At 32.5% G+C, this 24,383-nt stretch overlaps 2 protein-coding genes across 9 annotated transcripts in view; one reads left to right on the forward strand and one right to left on the reverse strand.

Annotated features, from left to right (window-relative positions):
* LOC115242957 (neuropeptide FF receptor 1-like) overlaps positions 1–24,377 on the forward strand; it is a 31,223-nt gene extending 6,846 nt beyond the window's left edge. For 3 of the 8 annotated variants that reach the window (XM_029819585.1, XM_029819586.1, XM_029819587.1), the window contains 7 exons: positions 3,362–3,504; positions 6,870–7,042; positions 9,604–9,793; positions 10,749–10,852; positions 12,419–12,542; positions 14,466–14,638; positions 22,767–24,377. In XM_029819585.1, the coding sequence (XP_029675445.1) occupies positions 3,362–3,504; positions 6,870–7,042; positions 9,604–9,793; positions 10,749–10,852; positions 12,419–12,542; positions 14,466–14,638; positions 22,767–23,162 (1,303 nt within the window). In that variant the 3' untranslated portion in view covers positions 23,163–24,377. Of the gene's footprint in view, positions 1–3,361; positions 3,505–6,869; positions 7,043–9,603; positions 9,794–10,748; positions 10,853–12,418; positions 12,543–14,465; positions 14,639–14,946; positions 15,452–16,112; positions 18,455–20,833; positions 20,908–22,766 lie in introns of those variants that run through there. The other 5 variants (XM_029819591.1, XM_029819588.1, XM_029819592.1 and 2 more) reach the window with 5 other exon arrangements.
* The window catches only part of LOC115242956 (mitogen-activated protein kinase 15), a 17,718-nt gene continuing 14,131 nt past the window's right edge, over positions 20,797–24,383 (reverse strand). Inside the window, exon 13 of the mRNA XM_029819584.1 lies at positions 20,797–20,918. Coding sequence (XP_029675444.1) covers positions 20,903–20,918 — 16 coding nt within the window. The 3' untranslated portion in view covers positions 20,797–20,902. The remainder of the gene's footprint in view (positions 20,919–24,383) is intronic.

Consider the following 24,383-nt stretch of genomic DNA (forward strand, 5'->3'; position numbering starts at 1 on the left):
CCCCCCCCTTTCTCTTTACTCGGAAGATATATAGAATATTTCCGCAAATTAGAATAATATGTATTGTACGACTATGAGATGCTGATTAAACAATATAAACATGTGCACATGGTTATTGTATTAACCCATGTGAAAATTACGAAAGGATGAAGAGATTCTACGTGACAAAAATCTAAAAGCGGCTGGACGGACACGATTATATGGAATTATTTTAATAGAGGCACGCACTAGATAGGATTTTTCAGATAAAGTGGGATTTGCGAATAGTATTCGAAAGATATCAAGCATTGAGATACTTATGCTGACTTATATACCTAATATTTTATAGTGTTTTCTTAACACTTCTTTCACTAGAAAAATTTGTAATAACTCGATGAAAATATTTATAACATGATATTTTTATAATATAATACTTATAATGTTACATATAATAATTTTACAGATATAAAAAATTGAGGTGCAAAAAAATTTCTACATTTACTATGGTTTATTAAAAATATATATCACGCATCAATTTTTTGTTTATGTTTATTTTAGTCATGGAGAGAAGTACATTTTATTTTTTTTAGTGTAATGTGGATTTTATATACGTAGACGCGAGCAATAAAAAGGATTAATTGTAGGTAGGAATTAACTGGATAAACGCAATTTATCAGTATTATATCAATTTCATATGCGTCAATCGCAACATATGGAACATTGAATTGAATAACGTGAGATTTTCGTAAATCATGTGCAGAGAATCCGGGGAAGTAAAATAACGATTCCCGAATACATGGATTTTGATTGGTCGAGCTATCGTTTCATTCGCAGCTCGGCTTACCGCAAGATATTGCTTTCGCTCCGCATAGTATAGCCAGATCAAACAGTCAGCAATTATAACCTGGAGTAAACTGAGTAGTAATAATAAAGATAAAGGTCAGACATAAATTAGTTACAAGGGATCGGCGTAATTTATGAGGAATGGCATTATTGTCTTTACAGCTGCTTTTAAAACTTTTACATTAGTAATTATCATCCAGAATTCGTGATTACGATATTCAAATGTTTAACCCGGGGCTCTATTGTTTACTACGCTGTAATTTGATTATCATGGTTGTGTTTACACATGAGAGAATATTCATGTTGACAACCTTGAAGTTCGTAATTATTCCTACGCGCATGATAATGCATCCTTATGAAGGTTGCATTACGAATAATTTGTTTATAAATACGGGCATGATAGTCTCGTTACCTCAAATCATTATTAGTGAATTAATACAGCCATAATTAATTACAGCCATAATTCAACGTATACCATATATACATATGTTGACACGCTGTAATATTTCTACGCTCGTAACTATTTCACGGGATTATTGAAATGTTAATTAAATACACGACATTCTTGCATCATAATGTCAATAAGCATGTACACCACATCGTATAATAATCTGTCTAAAAGTAAACAGAATTGATCGCTTTATACATTTTCATGATCGTATATTTTCGGCTTCAGGCACAGAATTTTGAAAACTTGCCTGTTAGATCCCTGCAATCTCTCTCTCTATTTGCATTGTAACAACTTCGATTAAATTTGCCAATAGAATAGAGAAAGAGAAAGAGAGATACAATAGTTAGTGACAATAGAAGTTTTTATATTGTATACGAGACAAATTCGAAATAATAAATTTATCATACGTAGAGCATTAGAAAAATAGGATTGCATTATAGTTTGTTTGTATAACTCGGGGCAGAGGAAAACGTGCACGCGATTGGAAATCCGATAGCAAAATGCGGATCAACGTGATTAGTTTTAAAATTTTCACAAAAGAACACTCGCAGCGTCCAGTTGCCAGTTCCAATTTCATTTCTTTTTCCATTCTAGTATATTCTGCAAAAATGCATCATTTTCTCGAAAACAGGAGACTATTCGAATATTTAACACGGACGCTCGTGTTGCATTGGAGAGAAACATTAATTTTCACTGAACTAGCTTGTCTAATCCGAACTGAGGAGAAGATACAGACTATTGCTCTAACGAAGAAGAATGTATTCCGAGCGCAGTGTTCAAGCATTTCGCGAAACTGCATGTATCTGTGACCGCTTATTTCTGACGGTGCACAGCATCGCAGCGTACAAATAAACCACCGGTGAGCCGTTCATAATGGATGAACGTACGTAACGGTTGGACGAAGCTCTTCGATTATTTTTTATCCAGGAATTGGCTCGTATACACGATGCACGAGAATTGCATATACAATAAAACCACAATCAAACATCGGAACAACTGTTTCGTGCTGTCTGCTTTTCAATCTTGTCACCGGATAAATTCGTTGACAAGATTTAAAATCAGAAGGTGATGTGTTCTGTTTAGTTTCATCTCTGGTGCGACATTTTTACAGCGTGTTCTGTGTATTATTTTTTTGTCATTTTTTAAATTTAATTATACCTTTAAAAGATGAAAAGTTCGTTAGAGAGGCAGTTAATTATTGGATGATGTACATATTATTTGAATTTATTTTATAAAATTTCGGCAGATTAAAAAAAAATAGAAATTTATTCTGTAATTTTATTATATTATTGTTATTACAGTATAATTATTTTTTTATATTTTTTATATTATCTCTTATAATTTGATATGCTTTATATTATTCTATATATATTTGTTTTATATGTTTAAGATTACAACAATATTTCTCTTAATTGATATTTTTGATGAATATTTTTTTAGCATCTCTTTTCCCTCTCCCTCCCCCTTCCCTCAACATAATATACAATCAGTTCTTAACAAAATAAATCGGATCTTTTTTATGAATAGGGTGTACTTATTAAAATCAAAGTTTTTATTAAAAGTAGCAAATGTCTCCATCGAATTTCTTCTTTGTCACTAACAAAAAAGATTGAACAAGTTTTTTACAACTATGTCAGCGAATTGGCAGAACAATTGAACTGGTGACGAAGGAGGAGAACATAGCGAGGTGTGATATTCAAAGATCGCGTGAATTTCCCAGATGCTTCAATAACTGACAATGATGTTTGTTCTTTTGAACAAGTACCTGTAACAAGGAACTATCCCTTCGTCGATAATATTGCCGATGTTAGTAACAAAGGACTAGGCGCTTATCGTTCATTCCATCTTCATTATGACCTTTGTACTTCAAATGCGTTCCGTGTACAAATAGTGACATTATAGGATATTTGATAAGGAATGTGATTTAAATTTCTCAATGGAGAAACTAGTGTTAAAAAATATGAAATAAAAATGTTACAGCTGGTATATAATCGAGCTTCAAATTTGTTAATATATTTGAATATATATATTATAAGTCATAGTTTTTGTATTTGCATAAAAATAAAGAAAAAATATCTCTTTCTACAGTGTTACAAACTACTTTGTGGTGAATCTTTCTGTCGCCGATTTATTGGTTACCATTATATGCATGCCGGTTGCTGTCAGCCAGGCCGTATCGATGGCGTGGAGTCACGGTGAACTCATGTGCAAACTCTCTTCTTATCTCCAGGGTGAGTATGTTTCATGTTTAAAAAATTCTTAAAAAAATAATCGATCATTTTTATTCGATCTGATCACACTTTAAATCTCTCGCGATGTATTACTAATCATTGTTTCATTTTTCGCGACGGTGTACTGTTATTGATTTTATCACTTTTATGCATTGCGTATTTCTTGTCAGTATGCTACATTTTAATATTTTTTTAAACATTTTACACAGGCTTGGAAATAACAAGCAAACTTCTATTGCATATTACTCTATCGTAAAAAAAATCATATCAAGTCGACAAAAATTGTACGCTGATTTTATCGTTGCTTCGATCGTGTCGTAATTATCACGTTGGATGTTTATCAGATAACTCATGTTTCTACGTAAGCAACTCAATTATGCATCGTTCTACAGTAATAGATTTCGGTTTTGCAGAACGCATTTGGTTTTAATACCAAAACATTTCCCCAGCATTCAATGAAAAAAACTCTCGTTATATTTTCATTTGAAATAATATCACCGTCTTTTACACTCGCGTATCCTGATGTAAAGCGCCAAATAAGTTACGCATATTCGCATTTCTTCGAAGCGTCTATTAACATTTTTCTTTGCCTCGAAACTTTCACAACCAGTCGCTTTTAATGTAGACGAAAATTTATTTCCAGACAATTTAAAAAAGAATAACGATTCTTGTCGCGATAAAAGAACAAGTTGTTTCAAATAAAACATATTAACCTCGGAAACAAGATCATATCAAACATATATGTTTATATGAACTTTTTTTCTTGTTTTTGTATTCTGAATTCACTACTGCAATACTTCCCATTTATTAGGGAACATCCTGTATATAATAAAGAAATAATAATAATAATAAATATAATAAAAGTAAATACTTATGTAAACAAACATTCTGTGTAATTTTCATTCACCCAGCATAACTCCTTCTTGGTGTTGGGATTTCCATTTCCGTCAGATGTTAACTGCAAAGTGCAAAAGTAATAAAAAAGACATAAAAAATAAAAATTAAATTTCGTAAAATTCACAATTTATAGAGTACGATTCATAGCCTATTTGTAATCAGATCGTAAAATTTAGGAGTGGATACATATGTATACAGTTATATATAATAGTAGACATACATATATAGTAGAAATGTTTCAAATATACGCATGTTGATAAATATATTTTTTAAGCACAAGATGTTATCGTGAAAAATAAAGGTTTTTACGAAGTTAAACTTACCGACAACACCGAAATCGACTAACAATCTGAGGACATTGTACGGCAGCCAGCACAGGGCGAAAAGTACAGCAAGGAGCAGCAATATCCAGGCGATTCGCCTTCTTTCAGTACTTCAAATGCGTTCCGTCTACAAATAGTGACATTATAGGATATTTGATAAGGAATGTGATTTAAATTTCTCAATGGAGAAACTAGATAACAAAGCAATTATATTTAACGGACATTGAAGTAGATTATATATTGTGCATTATTTCCAATGTACGCATATGTATAAAAAAAATATAGGAAAACAGAATTTATTTTTTAGAAATATGAACCAACCATCTCGTCGGTTACATATACATACATATATACATACATATATATATATATATATATATATATATGTATATATATATATATGCCTCGAAACTTTCACAACCAGTCGCTTTTAATGTAGACGAAAATTTATTTCCAGACAATTTAAAAAAGAATAACGATTCTTGTCGCGATAAAAGAACAAGTTGTTTCAAATATATCCTCGCCAAAATGATTTATTTCTCCTGTCATCCAGATAGAACGTATACACGGAATTCCATACGTATGTAATTTCAAATAATGCAATGTTGGCGAAATTCTCTCTCTATCTTTGACAGTTTGTGTTCTAACATCTAAAATTCAACTCACGTTCATATCTCATGTTTGTTATAAAAGTCATTATTATCATAACCAGAGACATGCTATCACCGTTCATGCATGCACACATGAAAGAACAAGGAATGGAAAAGTAAGTGAAGGAAATCAGAAAGCACTCTGCTCTAAAAACAGTTTTCGCATTATTAATGGAATGAAGATTTATGGAAATTATGATTTGAAACGACATGCATTATGTACGGGCAGAAAAACTGATTGTATAAAATATTAATGTCGTAATTGCTTAAATTCGACATTATTGTATATACCTTTAGCTTTGATTCTTATTTCAGTAATTTATGCGATCTAGAATAATTAAAACTTATTTTAATAGTTTTTAATGGTGTTTTTTCCAGTTTCCGCGAAAAAAATCGGTAAACTTATATAAGATAGAAAATTAATATTTCTAATTTCAAATTATCTATTTTTTTTTGTTTCTTTAAACGCGCATTCGTGAAGCTCAATTGCAAAAAAAAAAAAAAAGAAAAATAATGAATATATATTATATAATGGAAGATTTTATCTAGCACGACCTTGTTTTTTGCATATATTAATCTCAATTATATAACGATTTTAAAATGCAGAAGCATATAATTGATTTTGCATATTCGCTAAGGCATATCTCTTTGCAACTTTTCTCTCAATTTTTCTCTTTTTTTCTAAATAACTATTTTATATAATCCATTTTTCCATTTTATATAATACAACGGGCGAAAGTCTCTGATGGAACCTTCTAACAATAAGTGAAGCTGATAAAAATCTCGAGCGAGTGTCCTGACAAAAACGTAAAATAATGTAACATATGCGCATATTACTATGTAATTAATGTATTCTGTCTCTTTATAACAAGCTCTTCAAAGACTCGTTAATGATGTAAAAATCAAAGCACATAAATGTCCGTTGTTGATAAAATGGTCAAAGAAGGGCACACATATTTTTAATAACTCGTATATAAAAAACGTTATTTTATCGTTTGTAGTACGAGATGGAATCACGGACAATACTAGCTTGTAAATTTTAACAAGCAAACACGTCGTAAAAATAATGCGATATTGCTACTGTATATTTTATATATACGTATAGATGTTGATGTTTGCACGTTTGTTATATTTAAAATATTTCATGAATGTTCCATAAAACGTGTGAATGAGACTATGAAGTTAAAATTTACAATACATAACGATTCAAGAGAAGAACATTAAAAATTAGCAATAAGTTAAAGGTGTTTTGAATTAAACACTCGCAGCTAAAAAGTGACTAAAACAAAAATAAATTTTTAAATTAAAATAAAACGGCATTAAGAATAAGTTACTAGAGCAATTCTCCCTCTTTTAGTAGCGATTTGAATAACATAGTCCGCTTCACACGTTACCGAAATTAGATTAGGCAAGCGAGGATGTGATTGATTAAGGAAACGCGACAATGATACTCGAAATTTTCATCTCCTGACCAGATAATCACTCGTGTTCGTAGGTGTTGCGGTTGCAGCCTCGGTATTCACCATTACAGCCATGAGTATTGACAGATATCTAGCGATAAGGAGTCCCATGGCGTTCCGCCGTGTATTCAATCGCAAGAGCACCGTACTCGTTATCGTTGCTCTCTGGCTGGTGGCCTTGACTATCTTCGCTCCCGTTCTCAGAGGGGTAAGTGAAATCTTAGTTGATATATTGAACTTCCATGCGTTAATTGATGAGCATATCGACATTTGCCACAAAGAGAATATGAAATAGCCCATAAATTCGCTCACATATTGTGCGCACATAGCAATATCATTCGCTTGACACAAATGGTAAAAATAGAATTTATAATATTTTATTGAAGCATTTTTTAATATTATTTTTATTTTGGGATAATGTATAAAATTGTATTTGTTATTTGTGGAGTTACAAAGAATATTTATAACGCGATACAATATTTATAAACTACTTTGGAATTTTTTGTTGTACGATACCGATCGTGAAAATGGATTTACAAACAAATTTATGTCAGAAGAATCGTCCCGGTTGCTAATGCGGATCTACCCGCACGAGGAGTATAAATGATATACGCGCGAATTAGGATGTATTTTGATTCCTTCGGGAGAGACGGGATCTCGTAGGCGGCCATACTTTGCGGCTCTATCGCACCGCTGGGATGTATTTATCCTCCTATATGCAAATCTCTTTTTGGTCAGCCAAAAGGGAACGTACTTGCCCATGACGTGTACATTCATAGTCATTAGATTCAACACATCTGTGCTTTATGACAAAGTTGGTATAAATGTTCGTATAAATAATAAACGCTCCAGCTTTCGCATCTGGCTTGTGTGTGTCCGTCGTAAATAGAAATTTGGGATAACATTCTCAAACAATCAATGGGACATGAGAACATCTATCGAAAACCGAAAAGTGCGCGAAATTATTGGAAAGATATTCGCGAGAAAGTCGGATATTAAGATAAGTATTCTGGACGGATACGCAAATAATGGATTAACAAGCTCGCAAGCTCGTACGAAGAAGGGGAGAATTCGGCAAATATAGTTTAGATGAAACTAATTCAAACAAGACGAGGGAAGTGCATACTCTGCAAAATGGAAACGCCGTCGACGCGGCATGCTAAAATCGACGTAGCGTGCGAAACGCAAGTCGAAGTTGCCGTGACCCGACCGATCCATGTTAGTACCGCTCGCTTACATCCGCATTTTCCGAGTTTTTCCAGAGAAGTCATTTTGCCCGATATACTCGCGGCGTATTGTGCACGTACTCCGTTTGACTGACTATCGCTCGGATGTAAAGCAAAATATAGTTAACATAAGGCAAAATAAGTCGCTCTCTTTCCTGCAGTCCCTTTTCGCGAATCATAAAACTGATTGGCTTTCGAACGGAGAAAATATGATGGCATGCAGATTCGGGAGAGCAATACGAGAAATTATTGAGCACCATTTCGTGGTACGCTTATATTAAGATCCTATTTTTGAAAATATATGTATGCAATAATAGCGAGCTTTTTTTTTTTATATAAACTCTGCATTATTTAGATGACTACTTTTAAGTCTACTACATATAAAGTCATTCCATTTTATATCTGAAAATCTCTTGTCATGATATCTCATTTCAGGATAAATTTGCTTGGAAATCTCTTCTTTAATCCGACATTGAACCCGTAAGTCAATGTGCAATGCGGAACATCTCAAGAAAACAAAAAATATCAAAAGCAAAATTCTTGCAGAGATGAGGAATATATTATATACACTGAATATAATTTCTGTACACTGAACTAATTTATATATATTATATATATACGTTGCAACAAGACATTTGTGAATGAGGATGTAGCATGACGTCATTTGGATGAGTGGATCGATTATTAAACGGCGATACAACCACAATGCACTAATTGTAAGTGCTATCTGTTTGGAAACTATAGTCTAGGAGAGGGTTAGCTCTTTGCTGAGAAGATGCGATAAGAAAGATGCATTCCTTCCTTCACATTCACGTTTAAACGTTTTTACGTTAAATAAACCGCTTAATTGATTAACTTTACTTATACCTTTAATAGAATCAATAATCGAATGAATTCATGTATAATGCAGTGACATTTAATATAATTATAAAATATAATTAATTCAAACAATTAATAAAGTATCATCAATTAATAAAGTATCATTAACTTTATCAGTCACCAAATTTCTCTATTACCTTTGTTATAAAGCTAAAAAGAATAAAGTGCATAAATTAAGAATTGAAATAATAACCGCGGCTATTCTTTCAATTATACAAAGCATTGTTTGCAATAATGATTAAAGAATTGCATCATGTTTACTATCGCCAAATAGATTCTAAGCACACCGCAAAACGATCAAAGATTGCTGAGAAAAACGAAATGCAAATGAATTGCAGGCAAATGAACATTCGCATGTCCATTAGTTAAATTAATCACGTGCACGTCATGGAGCAAGGTTATTAATTATTCTAGTTCTTTAAAATCCGCAATCTATTTAGCGCGTCAATGGCGGCGCAATAATAATTAATCGGATGGAAAATGTGCATCTGAGAAAGAAAATTTTTGAAAATTTTATAAGGAATTATTGGAAGCTACTATTTGATACGACAGAAATGTATTTTGCAAGAGAGAACTTGGTACTGAAAACTACTGCAAAATAAAAGTGGCAGTGTTATGTCCACTCTACTGGCCATGCTATCACAAGTTTCATCTCTTCCCGCAGATGACTCTTCACAATCCGAGTACGGAATTCTCCAACATAACTTTCCACGGTTCCTGGATAGGAAATTTTTCTCACGATATCTCGCGGCTACCACCGGTTTTCTACATTTGCTTGGAGGATCTCAGGCCACTAGGCATCAGGGCGCACATCTTCGGGACTGCGTACTTCGTTCTTGTTTACGCTATTCCAGGTAAATTTTCATGATAATAATGAATATTCTCTCTCTCTCTTTCTTTTTCTTTTACATGGCTTTATCGCAAGAAAAATGATATCGGTTATATTGCTTCTAGCAAATTTTATATGCGAGAAATAAAACGAGGGAGAGCACTAACACGAGAATATGTTGGTCATGATATTAGGTCAAATACATTATTTTATCATCGTATTACCAACGACAGTTACCGCGTATTATTGTGTGGTATTAATTAACTATTATAATATAAATTATTTATATTTGATAATCTATAATTTGATATGAATTTATATCTATAATTTGATATGAATTTATATGACCTTTAATATTTTAATTTTCCCAAATTCCTGTAAGATTTATAAACGATCGTTGCTTTTAATTTAGCGAGAAAATTTTTAAGAATTTGAAGTCCTGCCTTCCATCTCGTTTCTTTATAGCGAGTCAGAGGAATTTCTTAATATCTCAAATCACCCCGGATATACATATATATATTCGCTTGTCACTTCTCGCGAACCTGAATACTAAATCATTTCGTCGTGCCTAGAAACAAATATACATGCTTTCAGCTATGAAGGTAAATCGAAAACAAATTGCGCGTCACTGATTGATTTAAGGAGAGCGACGGGGCCCCCGCACGTGACATGGTATCTGAATATTCTTAACACGTTCACCGTCAGCAACGCTTTTCTTCCGCATATTTTTGTCTCCCATTCCTAACTCAATATAACATCTCAAGATTCGAACTTGTTATCTATGAAGAAATTGTCATTTTGAGAGTTAGATGTCATGCGATAGTAAATTTTAGCCTTGGCATTTAATGATATTAATTGTACATTTACTATTGTATCCCAGCACCGTGATTTGGGAGCGTGACTTGTAAAATCGGTCATTTGTCTTCGTTTCCGTCTTCTTTTACAACGCTCTTTCTTATTGCATGTTTTGGACGATTTAGGTTTCGTTGTAATACTGTCCTACTCGATGATGGGCCGCACCCTCTGCTCTAGGAAACCGCCCTTCGACTGCGACAGCGTCGAGGGAAGCGCCAGCTCACAGCAGGTTAGATCAAATTGTTTTTATTGTAATATATGATGTCCAATGACCATTAAATAACATGAAATGTTCATTGATGATCAAGCTGTCAGTTTTGCAGTAGATATTCTCGCGCGACTCTTTATTCATCAAATGATACAGCGTATTTTTTTGTACGATATAAATATAATACTAAAATATATATATATATATATTACATTCTTTCTCTCATTGCAATAGAATTATTTTATTTTACCGATAAAAGAAGATCTGCGATTTCGTTTATTTGTATCGTAATATATCAATCGCATGATTGATATATTACAATCAAGCACATGATTGTAATCGCTCGAGTAGAAAAAATGTAAAACCGTTACACAACGCTTTATAGAACGATATCTGATATTTATAGAACGATACCTGAATTTGCGTGAGTGCGAATCATTTGTCGTAAATCTATTTTACAACTGCCGATTGCGAAAGTCTGTCGAAAGATATCCTCTCATCGAGTTTAATCGAATCGCGTCATTCTAGATGCTTTATGACAAAAATCCTACTCTAGTTTGTTAAAGTTCGTCCAATCCGTACGTGAGCTCGTTGCCGATAATTGCAATTCAATGACGGGAAATTTGCCATTCATATTATTCTCTCTCGGCGCAATGCTATTCGCGTTCATTATTTCAAATGTGTTAAATACGATTTAACTCGATTTTTATTAAAATTCAATGTTAATGACAGCTTTATTAAAATTCTCTGGCGGTAAAAACAAGCGGTAAAACATTTCTTATATATTTTAAAATTTTTTAATTATAACTTGGAAATAATAAAATTTTACAAAATAGGCAATTACGCCTGATGTAAGACAGTTCTTCTCTTAGTTTGTCGCTAATCGATTCGTCGATAAAAGACACAACGTACAAAAGATGAAAGCAATTTGATCCATATGCTACAATTTATTATACCGCTCTGAATTAAAACTAACGAAGAAGAAGGTAAATTGCAATAGAATTTAATCCTTTGCATAATTTTATTTTGTGATACCAATACGATCTTTTTTTCCGCACGTCGTAGTACCATCTGCGCCGCGGTGCGAGAAATTAGTTACAAATAAACTACAAACGAGCTCCATGAACTTCGTGAGATTGTATTGTATGTATGTACGATTTCCCTCTTCGAGTAACGCCGTGCAATTTCCGCAGCGTGATATCGCTGAAGAATACACGTGTGCACCTGTGACTAGTGACCTTCCATCGTATAAATAAAGGCTAATAACATAATCTTTATGCGTGGAATACCTTTCTGTGAAATTATTCCGATAACACGTGCGAGACCTTTCAAAATGTTTACCGATGACTTTTTCGTAACGCAATCAATCGGTTTATCGTGCATTAATTAAACAAAATAACATCCGCCTAGTCGACGTAATTCAAAATGCGACAATCGATCAGTTCTAATCGGGCGGTTGACCGGACTCGTTTCGTTTGTTCCGTAATTGTTCGAAATCTATCTTATGCTAATCCTCGCGGAATTCATTAGCCGTACGATTAATTTCAATCTAAACTCAGTAGACGCGCTGATACCTTCTATTCGTAGAGCTTCAGATTGGTACGTGAAAGAAGGCGAATCGCCTGGATATTGCTGCTCCTTGCTGTACTTTTCGCCCTGTGCTGGCTGCCGTACAATGTCCTCAGATTGTTAGTCGATTTCGGTGTTGTCGGTAAGTTTAACTTCGTAAAAACCTTTATTTTTCACCATAACATCTTGTGCTTAAAAAATATATTTATCAACATGCGTATATTTGAAACATTTCTACTATATATGTATGTCTACTATTATATATAACTGTATACATATGTATCCACTCCTAAATTTTACGATCTGATTACAAATAGGCTATGAATCGTACTCTATAAATTGTGAATTTTACGAAATTTAATTTTTATTTTTTATGTCTTTTTTATTACTTTTGCACTTTGCAGTTAACATCTGACGGAAATGGAAATCCCAACAGCAAGAAGGAGTTATGCTGGGTGAATGAAAATTACACAGAATGTTTATTTACATAAGTATTTACTTTTATTACATTTTCTTTATTTTTTTTATTACATATATTATTTATTTATTTATATATTTTTATTATTTTATGTATAGACGCACACACACACACACACACACACACACACACACACACACACACACACACACACACACACACACACACACACTTCACCCAGCATAATTCCTTTTTGATGTTGGGATTTCAATTTCCGTCAGAATATTTATATGCGTTTGAAACACTGTCCATTCCCGATTATACTATGTAAACCATGCAGCTCTTTACGATCAACCGTGTGTATATTCATATCTATTATGGGCTTCCACTCTATTATTCATTGTAGAAAAAACATCAATTTTATTTTTTCACGCGAGCAAGCGAATATATCTTTTATAAATCATGAATCGATTGCACGCATAAAAAAAAATATATGTAGAGAGAAGTGCAAAGAGATTCAATCTTTTTACGGATGGGTTATTAGAAATTTTACCGAGTTAACGAGCTGATATAAACGAGTATGTCACTAACAGCTGCGAATGGGTAAAGGATGTTCGGTTGATAAAATCCTCGGAATTACTCGAGTCGAGAAGCAGTCTAAATGCAGCGATAATTTAGCTTCTATTGCTTAGATACGCGAAGCCCGAATAATACTACTACACATATGAAATTAGGAAGCAACCATGCGCAATGACGATGACGATGCATTAATTTCCGAAATGGGAATGAATTTAATTAATTAAACACACATTGTGCAATTTTATATTTTTATCCTTTTTTTCTCTCTTTTTTTCTCGGTACAGCATATATTTTACTTAAGCCAAAGTACAAAAATTACGCTTATAGAATTGCAAATAAAATGTGCGCGTATAGAAATTAATCCAAATTTACAAACTACATGAAATACATTAGCTTAATCCTCCGAGTTATTTTGTACTTTATTGAAAGCAATGGTATTCTAGTTTGTTGAAATGAGCATGTGAGTTTCATACCGTCACGCGTTATCTACTTTAAACCTTTGTGCAAACGTGTATTTATGAAATTCGGTGCCTACGAGCTTTCTCTTTATATCATTGTGCCACAAATGCACTCGCTCTTTTGTTAACGATGCTTTGACATTCCTCCTCCTGTTTATTACACGATGCTTCCACCAATAGTGTATTCTCTCTACAATTCATATTAAATTGCATTAATTTTCCTCGTACATGCCTATGTTCCTGTAAAGATGAGATTTGACAAATTGTCGATTAAAACCACCAACACAAAGCAGACATATCATTATATTATTATTATATAAGCAGATTATCATTTCTAATAATTATTTTACTAAATAAAAGATGCAAAAATGAATAATATGATGTAACGCGACCATAAAAAAAAAATTCACGTGCATCGTCTCATTACAAATTTTCTCATTTTTTATATTGCAGAATTTAAATACTTTTGTATTCTTCATCCATCTCTTCTCGGAAGAGAAAAATATGATCATTTTTATATTGGCAACATACGACGACGCATTTTAATTAATCCTCCACACCCATCCAGAAAAAAAGCCGTGATAAAAAGATCATTGGAAATTGTTCGCAGAAGAATGGAGATCGATAACGGATGCTCTCCCGTACTGCCTGTTCCTGGGACATGCAAATAGCGCCCTGAACCCCGTTGTCTATTGCTTCATGACGCGCAATTTTCGCCGCAGCGTTTCAGAGATCCTGCGTCGCACATCTCATAGTCTGGCGCGTCGTAAACCTCGCCGCAAAGTAAGTATTAGTTATATACCGCGATACACACGGGAATCCCAATAAATAAATAAATAAATAAATATATATATAATATGTTTATACATGAGGAAATGTACGTTAAAAGAAATATTTCCAACCGAAGAAACATAAAAACTTTTTACGCGATATCAAACTGAATCCATCAGGGCGCATCAGGACTTCTTTTCTATATATAGGACATTTTCCTCTAATAATAATTATTTCCATGGGAATATTTTTTAATAATATACTTCTCTGACAGCTAATAATATTGGTTGATCATTTAACGTAAGAGCACACGGTTGCAGGTGATGTAAGCTCATTCTATAATGTCGAAGAAATAACGATCGCGATTGGATTACTTGAATATTTGCCACTGGTTATGCGTCTCAAATAAAAAATAAAATTCATATGAAAAATACTGCTTTAAACTGCTTCTGAATATTTATATGTAGAAATAATAACTGATATGAAATAACTGATGTTCCCGAGCATAAAATTGGAAATTTAATTTTGCGTGAATTACGACGTATTTTATGTTTTAAATCGAATATACGTTTTAAATCATATTTAAAAAAACGTATATTATTGCAAACACAATATAGATTGTTGAATGTTTTTTATATCTAAAATAAATGATACTTGCAAATAAAGAGAGGGATTCGATGTGTAAGCCAGTAATAAATTGCTGGCGTTAACAGATAAAATTGCTGGTCTGAAATTCTTGCCGGTTATAAGTACTTATGGTTATTTGTTACCATTAAAAATACTTATTATTAAAATGAAATTTATAATTTAGAACAATTAATCAAAATCCTTTATATCTATTATACTATATATTTTGCTACTGTATATTTTCTATCAAAATAAACTAATAACAGCTCTTATGAATATATCACACGAAGGAGATAAAAGGCAATCAAGAGCCAGCGCGGTAATTTATGCGCATATGTTTTATTATAATCAAATAACATTTATATTTTAACTAAATGATAGACACAATCACAAAAAGCGTGCGTTTCAGTCCTTTTTTTTTTTTTTTAACCATCTTCAGCGCAATTACAAAATATATAGAATATATTATATCAAAAATGTAATAGTAATAATACGCAGAACAAGAGTGAGTCATCCATGTTATCAAAAGATAAATGTTTTATAATGGAATTTCGAGACAGAAAGAGACTGTCCGATAAAATGTACTTGCGCTGAAAATAGTCCAAAAAAAGGACCGAAACGTACGCTTTTTGTGTCTATCACTCTTATTGTTAGTTAAAATATCGATGTAATTTGATTGTAATAAAACATACGCGTACAAATTATCGCGCTGGCTTTTAATTGCCTTTTGTCTCCTTCGTATGTATATTTTTTGTTTTATGTTATTTGTATATTTTTACTGATGTAATATAATTTTTTTTTAATTCTTTTTTTTTTATTTTGTACTGGACTCTATCTGATGATTTTTTCGTTTTTTAAGGAAAAAGAGGCAAAATTTTTTTTGCTGCTACATAGGTGTTTATGGGACTATCCAAGTATTCCCCCGAGCGAGTTTCTATATTTCACTTGAGGGAACATCTATGTGAGCACCTCCCACATATCTTTCAATTAGATCTTTCGCTTACCCGCTTTATCTGCTCATCTTTCATGAGTGGCAATAACAATTTCTTACGGATTTTACGACTGTGCGATAGAAACTCGTCGAGTTTGCGTCTTTCAATTCTAAGGTTTTCTTCGCTATACGGAATCAATTACACAACTTACGGAAATATTTAAGAAAAATAGTCAATATTAGAAATATGAGCGCAACAAAAACAAATTCAATTATTCCTCCATTATATTGATATTTAATATCAATCAAAATAGAGATATAAATATAATACTATAAATTATATTAAATCTTTTGTATCTCTCATTCTCTTAACGAAATAATAACGATCTCTTGAGTTTTGAAGCTTTGCAGTGGAATAACAGGTAGTTTATATTCAATGCATGATAATTAACGAGAATAAAGACGGATCTGAAATAGTAATTAACGTATGTTTGATATGTCTGTTAACGTAATAATCGCATAACTATAATGAATACTAAACTTGCGCCAAGTACTTCATTGCAAATTCCTTACTCCAAATAGATGTAAGCAATTGTTCGCTGGTTGAATGCTGCTGTTATGCCGAAGGCTATTGTCGACTGACGGGTAAAATGAGAGAAAATTGGGTATGCTCCGTGCAACTTTTAAATTGATCTCAATGCAGCCTTTAACATGGATAGAATAAAAATGACGATTAGATCCTTTCGCATGTACGTTATTTGAGTGAATAATGTTATAGCTTAAATTTTTTTATATTTTCTTCTTTTTAAAATTAAAATGAAACAATAAAGGCTCTTACAAATGTATTATACAAAGGTGGGGAAGGACAATTAAGAGCTACCGCGATAATTTGTGCGCAAGTTTTGTTATGATCAAATTATATTAACATAAAATAGCGAAATATACGCTTTTTATTATTAAGTAACTATCGCTACTTTATGTTAATATAATTTGATTATAAATTTATAAAAAAATTGTTGATTATAAAAAAAATTTACGCACGAATTACCACACTAGCTTTTAATTGTCTTCTCTCATCTTTATATGATTCTTCTTTCTATTTTATATTCGCGCAAATACAATAATTCTAAAAGAATTGAAAGTAATCTGTAACATAAAATGGCAAATTTTTGCGCACATAATTAACTTATACAGTAATTTTCTGTTTTAAAAAGACAATTTTTAAAATTTAATTTTTATATTTACGATACAATAATAGTCTCTTATAGCCCGTCCTTGTACGACCCCGCGTTCGCGAAAATATGTTCTCATTTCTTTTCTTTTTCTTCATTTTTTTGATGAAATTCTAAGAATCAATGCAATGAAAAATTCGATAACAGCGCTCTTGGGATGAACATCTTTACTTTTTCTTATTTCGAGATGTATTGCACAGAGCTTTACAAGAACTGAGTTTAAAAAATTCTTTTATCGTTGACATAAATTTATATCTCTCGAACTTTATTCATCGCGAACATATCCCAAAGTAAAATTGAAAAAAAAAAATTAGATCTCGCGGTAATATCTCTAAGATTTTTCTTCTCTTCGCGGTTGTAGGTCAATTTTTTTTTATTTTAAAAGAATTAAATGAAGAAACCAAGTTCTTCAAATTAATAGATAAGCATAACAAATTGAAATTTGAATGATTATTATATCGCCAGATCGGTAATATGATGTAATCAAAACATAAAGCCAGTAAAAACTCAAACTTATCGAAGACATATATACAGGATGTCCGAAGTCAATCGCATCACTTGTCGTGTGTAGATAGAGCAGGTAAAATCGAGGAGAAAAGTTCTTTACCATTTTGCGATTTTCGTAATAATTATTGAGAAATTAATTTAAGATCTTTTTAAATTAATTTCTCAATAATTATTACGAAAATCGCAAAATAGTAAAGGACTTTTTTCCTCGGTTTCACCTGTTCTATCTGCACACGAGAGGTGATACGGTCAATATCAGACATTCTGTATATATATATCGTATATGTATATGTATAAAATATACAACATGAATATAATCGATCTTCTTGATGTCACACAAACGTATACACATATTTTGATTTACATTGAGACTATTAATAAAAATGTGGTAGATGTAATCAATACAATAATAATATAAAATCGCGATGATAAGCAATGAAAGGCAGAAATATATATATATATTGTATGAATATTTCTCCGAACCGTATCAAAAGCATATTTAAAGATATGTAAATAAAAAAATTATAAGTATAAGATTACAAATATAAAATTACATGTATAATTACAATCATTACAGTTATCAATTAATGAGAAATAATAAAGCTGATAAGAAATATGACTCAGAGATGAATAATTTTTGTTATTTACATAATTTTTATATAATTACAATTTTCCTGACAACGAATTAATAATAATAAAATATATATTCCATATTAAATTTTAACGTGTATATAAACTATTGCAAGAAAGTTCAATAATGATTGCTTAATTAAAATTTGATAGAATCGATATTGTGTGTATGATTAAATTATCAGCTCCACTGATTTTAATTATTTGTTCTGGAATATCGGCTAGAATATTTAACAAAGTTTTAATATCGTATCGCGCAAAATATCGGATACTAATCTCTTACACTTTAGATGTGTATGATATCACCCAACTTTAAAGTCTCTCATGATGCATGAATAATATATCCCGATAAGATTGACAATATTTAATATAGATTTTAGGGTTGCCCTTTTCAATAATTTATTATTTAAAAACCATTGATATGTCTGCTGAAAGGAATCACTAAAATATATATCATCGACATATATGTATAATATTTGATATACTCTATTCTCTATAGACATTAGAATTAAGTGTCCAATCGATGAACCAAAGATACGACGATAAACAACTGCTAACTGTTTGACATTTGGGGCCAAAATTTAATGATAGAATGTACATGAAAATATTATAGATGATATCTTAAACCATAATACTAATTTAAATTATATTAAGTTATATATAACGTAATTTTTTTATCATCTCCCTTTCTGTATGTAATTTGATAAAATATTACCTTTGCAATTTGATAGAATGAAAGTAGTAAACTGTAATTATTACAATAAATTACAGCGAATATGACAGATATTTTTGCTATACGCTGCTTGATCTCTGAAATTCTGCGTGTAAAACCGCAATCAATACCGCGGTTCTGTAACGGATTTGTTAAGAGGACAACTCAGGTTTTACACTTTTGCGCGTCTATTCCTTTGTTGGTATTAATTAGAATGTCTGTGACGAAATACTTTCTGTACTAAACGGATCGCCAAGGTACTCGCTTTCAAAGAGCTGCTCCATTGTAAAATTCCTTTTACAGTTCTTTTATTTTCTTGAAGCAAATTTGCCGCTGAAGTCAGATTTAATTTACTTTCTTTCGTACATAAGAGAGAACTATGTAATAAGCGAGAAAAACCTTTCCGACCGGAACTTCAAGTATTTAAATTATAACAGTAAAATAAACTCTAGTTAATTAACTCATTTATATTATCATCAAGCAGAAGAATCATGTATATCAAGCAAGAAAATAATGCGCAGTTAATGTGAGATATTTTTGTTATATGTCCTGCATTCTAGTCGGATATGTAGTCTCATTTTTCTCAGTTTATACTTTCTACTATAAGTACTGTATGTGCAATATTTCATACATGCGTATATTCCTATATTACAGGCAAACTTCGAGCTTTTAAAAAATTCGTTTGCTTTATGCGCAATTTATGTAAACGCACTTTTTTCTAATATATATATATATATATACAGGGTGCGGCATTTATAGTGACGCGGGCATATTTTTCGGAAACGAAGTGAGACTTTTATGTACAGAATAATAGTGCAAAACGCGTATGTTTCATAACAACAATTTGGAGTATATCATTTTATTGCAAAATTCATATTTTACAAAAAAAGATCGAAACAAACAACTCATGTTTTCATATAAAAAAACAATACAGTGCACAATATGTATATGTACAATGGCAATATCGTATCTTGAGTACATATGCACGAGAGATTCACAAATTTTATATGTATATTGTCGTACGTTACTTGTTCAAACTATTTACTTTATTCCATATACGTCAAAATGTATATTCATATTTTGCATTGTAAACTTGCTGAACCCCTAGGACAGAATTAACTATATTTCATTTTGTATGTGTATCTGACATGTAATATTTATCACCTTGAGATCTCTTTGTTGTCATTTTATGTGCATCACAATTAATGCTCATACGTTATATATTTTCATATTAATTACAAAATACTAATAAGAGAGACAAAAAGAGAGATGTGTTTTTTTTCTCTATCTTATGTATTATCAAAAGCTTTTATACATATTTTATGTAATCATTATTATATATCAGATATAAACGATGACATAATGTTTTATCATTTTCTTTTTCATTTATCGTGCACATTCAGAAGAGTATAAAGATAATATTAAAATACGTATAATAAAATTAAAATGTTAAATATTAAATATTAAATGTTCTGCAAAAAATAACATTTTCGTCTTTTTTATGTTTTTTGTCATTTCATAAATTCGAGCAATGCAAGAGATTAGGACGGAATTTTCTGTGTATGTAGAGATGCTGCTGGGATTTGGATGAAGTCCCTTAACTCCAACGAAGTTGAAAATATGCGATACGACTTCGGCTAAAAGTCGGTTCCACTGCAACGATTCCATAAAAAATGTTATATAAAAAAAATTTTTTTAAATGTATGTATATTATCAAAAAGAAATTTCTTAACACAAATATAAAATTATAATTATATCTCTTTCCTTATTTTAAATGTCTATTTTTGTATATATATATATATATATATATATATATATATATATATATATATATATAACGTGTATATATATTATATTTATATATCGGTAAGTTCTTGCGTTATATGCGTCAATTCGATAAATCCACGAACACAACAGATGCAAATGAATTACAAAAAAATACTCGATGATGCGGTTGAAATAAAAATTGTCGTGAAATTTTTCAGCTTTGATTTTTTGCAAAAAATCTCAAAACAAGCATTGTAAACACTCGATGTAAATACCCAAATTGCGCTTATTACACATATTCGCGAAATATGAAATATGATAAACGCCAAATTGTAACGATGACGCGCGATATTAACACACCAAATTTAATTCGGAATAATTACAGTTGCATTTTTCCGCGATTATTAATTATGCGAGCAATTAATTGCAATTCGTGCTCGCGCATCCACGTAGCAATAATGTCAAAAATGTTTAAGATAAATTATTATCCACAGACAAAGCACTTGAAATGTATTATGAAACTCACAATTAGAGAACGTAATGTGCAGTTAAACACATTTTGTTATCGAACATCGTGATAAAATAATTTATGTATTGTCAAATACACGCGCGCGAGGAAAGCTCGACGCAACGTTGTCATGCATCCCATCGCATGTTCATGCACTTTTTATGCACAAGGCATTTACGTACAAACGTTCGCACACACATTCGCACAGAAATCAACGGGCAAAGGACAAACGCACGCATTCAATATCGATGAATTATTCTAAAGTACAAAGGGTGCCTCCATCATGGAATTTATATGATCGGCGAGTTACTTAGCGCGCTGTAATTTTCGAATTGGTGGGATATGCACGAGAGTATCGTGTGATTCCATCAAATGACCCAATATAAATTCCCCGCGTAAGCACGTGAAATTATAGCGCGCGCGTGATGAATGTACGCAGTTTGCAGGGGTCGCAGCATCCCGTCTGATAAGGAAATTTACCAAATATGAGAGGCATTTCGTAAATGCGTGCGTTCGGCTTTAATCCAATTTCACATTATATTATGATCATCTTGATTATTTTTATTATTTCACGGCTAAAATTATTAAAGCGATAATGACAGTGCACTGAATATTTAATGCAATTTATCGGTTTATTATCGATAATGGAATCTGATTTAAATTAATGGTTGATTTTAACTGCTGCTTGGTTAAGGATTTTAGGAGCGAAGAAAATCTACTTCTAAAATCTCAAAAATAAAACCGCAAGCTATTATAAAGACGTTATGAAGCAGCATAAATGCGCGACGCAAAGCGAGAACATTATTATTGAATCACATAGTACCGGTATGACCTCACCGCATAAATGGATCAAGATAACAGAATTATAATACAGCTATGCGCAGCCGATATAGATATGCGCAGCGCAATTCGCATTGCATTATCGTTGACGCGATATTCTGATAAGTAGAATTCTCGATATCACTATCCGCCCAATTAGAGGACTCGATGTTACGCGTGAAAGAAAGTTGCACCATTTTTTCTGCTTTATTCAAAATTAGTTTTCTGAATCATTGCCTCTCGTAAGAATCTTATTTTACTAAACTATCGGTTAAGTCTACAACAACGCTCTTTCCAGCAATTTCATCGTCATTTTCGCGCCTGGTTGGACAGAAATTGAATTCACATGCCGTTCATGTTATGACGCGAGGATCGCAATCGAAAGCCGATCTTTGGCACTGTTACAGAGCGCGATAATAGATGACGGCTGCGGCGGTTGCAGCGTGCCAGCTGTCAACGGCGGCGCGCGGCGCAATCTGTCACATCAGCGAAGAATGTTACCCGGATGCGGCTGCGGCATCCCCATGCGCGGTAATCGTAACGCCATCCTGGCGTTAAGACGTACCGCAACGTCCAGCAGCGGCTACGACACTTTCTACAGCCGTCACAGTCCGCACTTGCACTGCTACATGCTGAGGAGTATCCGTGACGTGCCGCAGGCGCAGGCCAATAATCCACCGGAGAATTCCGACGCCAGACGGAATCAGGCACGGCAAGAATACCATAAGAATAACGGATTGGACAGCAGCCAGCCCCAACCGAGCACTTTGTGCACCACGGATGGGCGACGTCCTTTTCCTTGAACCTGAAGACTCTCGACGCGCGTCTCGAGTCTCGAACGGATCTCCGTGCGCGACTACATGTTTTTATGTTCGATTTTTATTCCTATGCGATGTCTAAATATATACATATTTATTCGGATATTCTTCGGAGATTAATACTGTGACATATACTGTGTAATATATGATGAGAATCATTTTTATCATTTTTTTATTCCACCGGGGAATTTTGGCCTTGCTTTTTCATCACGCATTGCCGGATATCACGATGATTCGTAATAGATTTAATGTAAATAAATAGTAAATGAAATCTCTTTCCCGCACAAATCCGAAATTTCTCGGATTTAAGATTATTACTTGTATCGCTACGTTAAACGTCGTGCTCAAAGACGATTTAATTTGCGAAAGTGGTACAATTTTATAGAGGATGTATTTCCCAAGAAATTTCTCTATGTGTTTCGACAGTTATACCTACGAACACAATGAACTGAAAGCTATCAAACATCATACGTGCAACGAACGTGAAATGCTCTGTACTCTATTGATTACTTGTTCAAGTTTTATTTTCGCGAGTGGCTGCAATACGTTTGCAGGGTTATGAATTGAGATTTGATGGGACCAAACGGAGCGAAAATTAATCAACTTCTCGCGGTAGGTTTATTTGTTAATACATTTTAAAATAGGAATTAGCAAAATATTTGAAATTCATGATTAGCGAAACAAGAGATTAAAGTTGAACTTAATGTTAAAAAAAAAAAAAGAGCTTGCGATATATTAAACTTTATATCAAGGGCTTTGGCTGAAAACTGCTCTCAAGTGAGAAATACGGTATGATTATATTATTCTATACGACAGTTTCGGCCGTTCGGTACACGAGATATATGTCTGACTAAGACGTACGTTTTCTACTGATGCGTAAAATATTTATCTCACTTGAGCCATAAGCATGAAATTAAACCCGTCTACGATGCTCATGTTACATTTCGTGTTACATATGTATTTCGTAATGTGCGTATAAATGTATGTGCTAATAGCGTTTTCATTAATAACATTAATTAATCATAAGTTACTGTTAGCATGATTATCGTATGTACATCTTCGCTATTTGTCATCATCAGTGACAATCAACTGTAATTGTCCCTAATATCTATCGCAGTAGATTGGCACGATGCGGAAGTGAAAGCACAATTCCGCATAAACGTCAAATTAAATATAAATTTCTCTCTGCGTAAACTCTCTAGGGAA

The sequence above is a fragment of the Formica exsecta genome, unplaced genomic scaffold (genome assembly GCF_003651465.1).
Source record: "Formica exsecta isolate Colony F162 unplaced genomic scaffold, ASM365146v1 scaffold662, whole genome shotgun sequence".
In the NCBI taxonomy this organism is placed as follows: Eukaryota; Metazoa; Arthropoda; class Insecta; order Hymenoptera; family Formicidae; genus Formica; species Formica exsecta.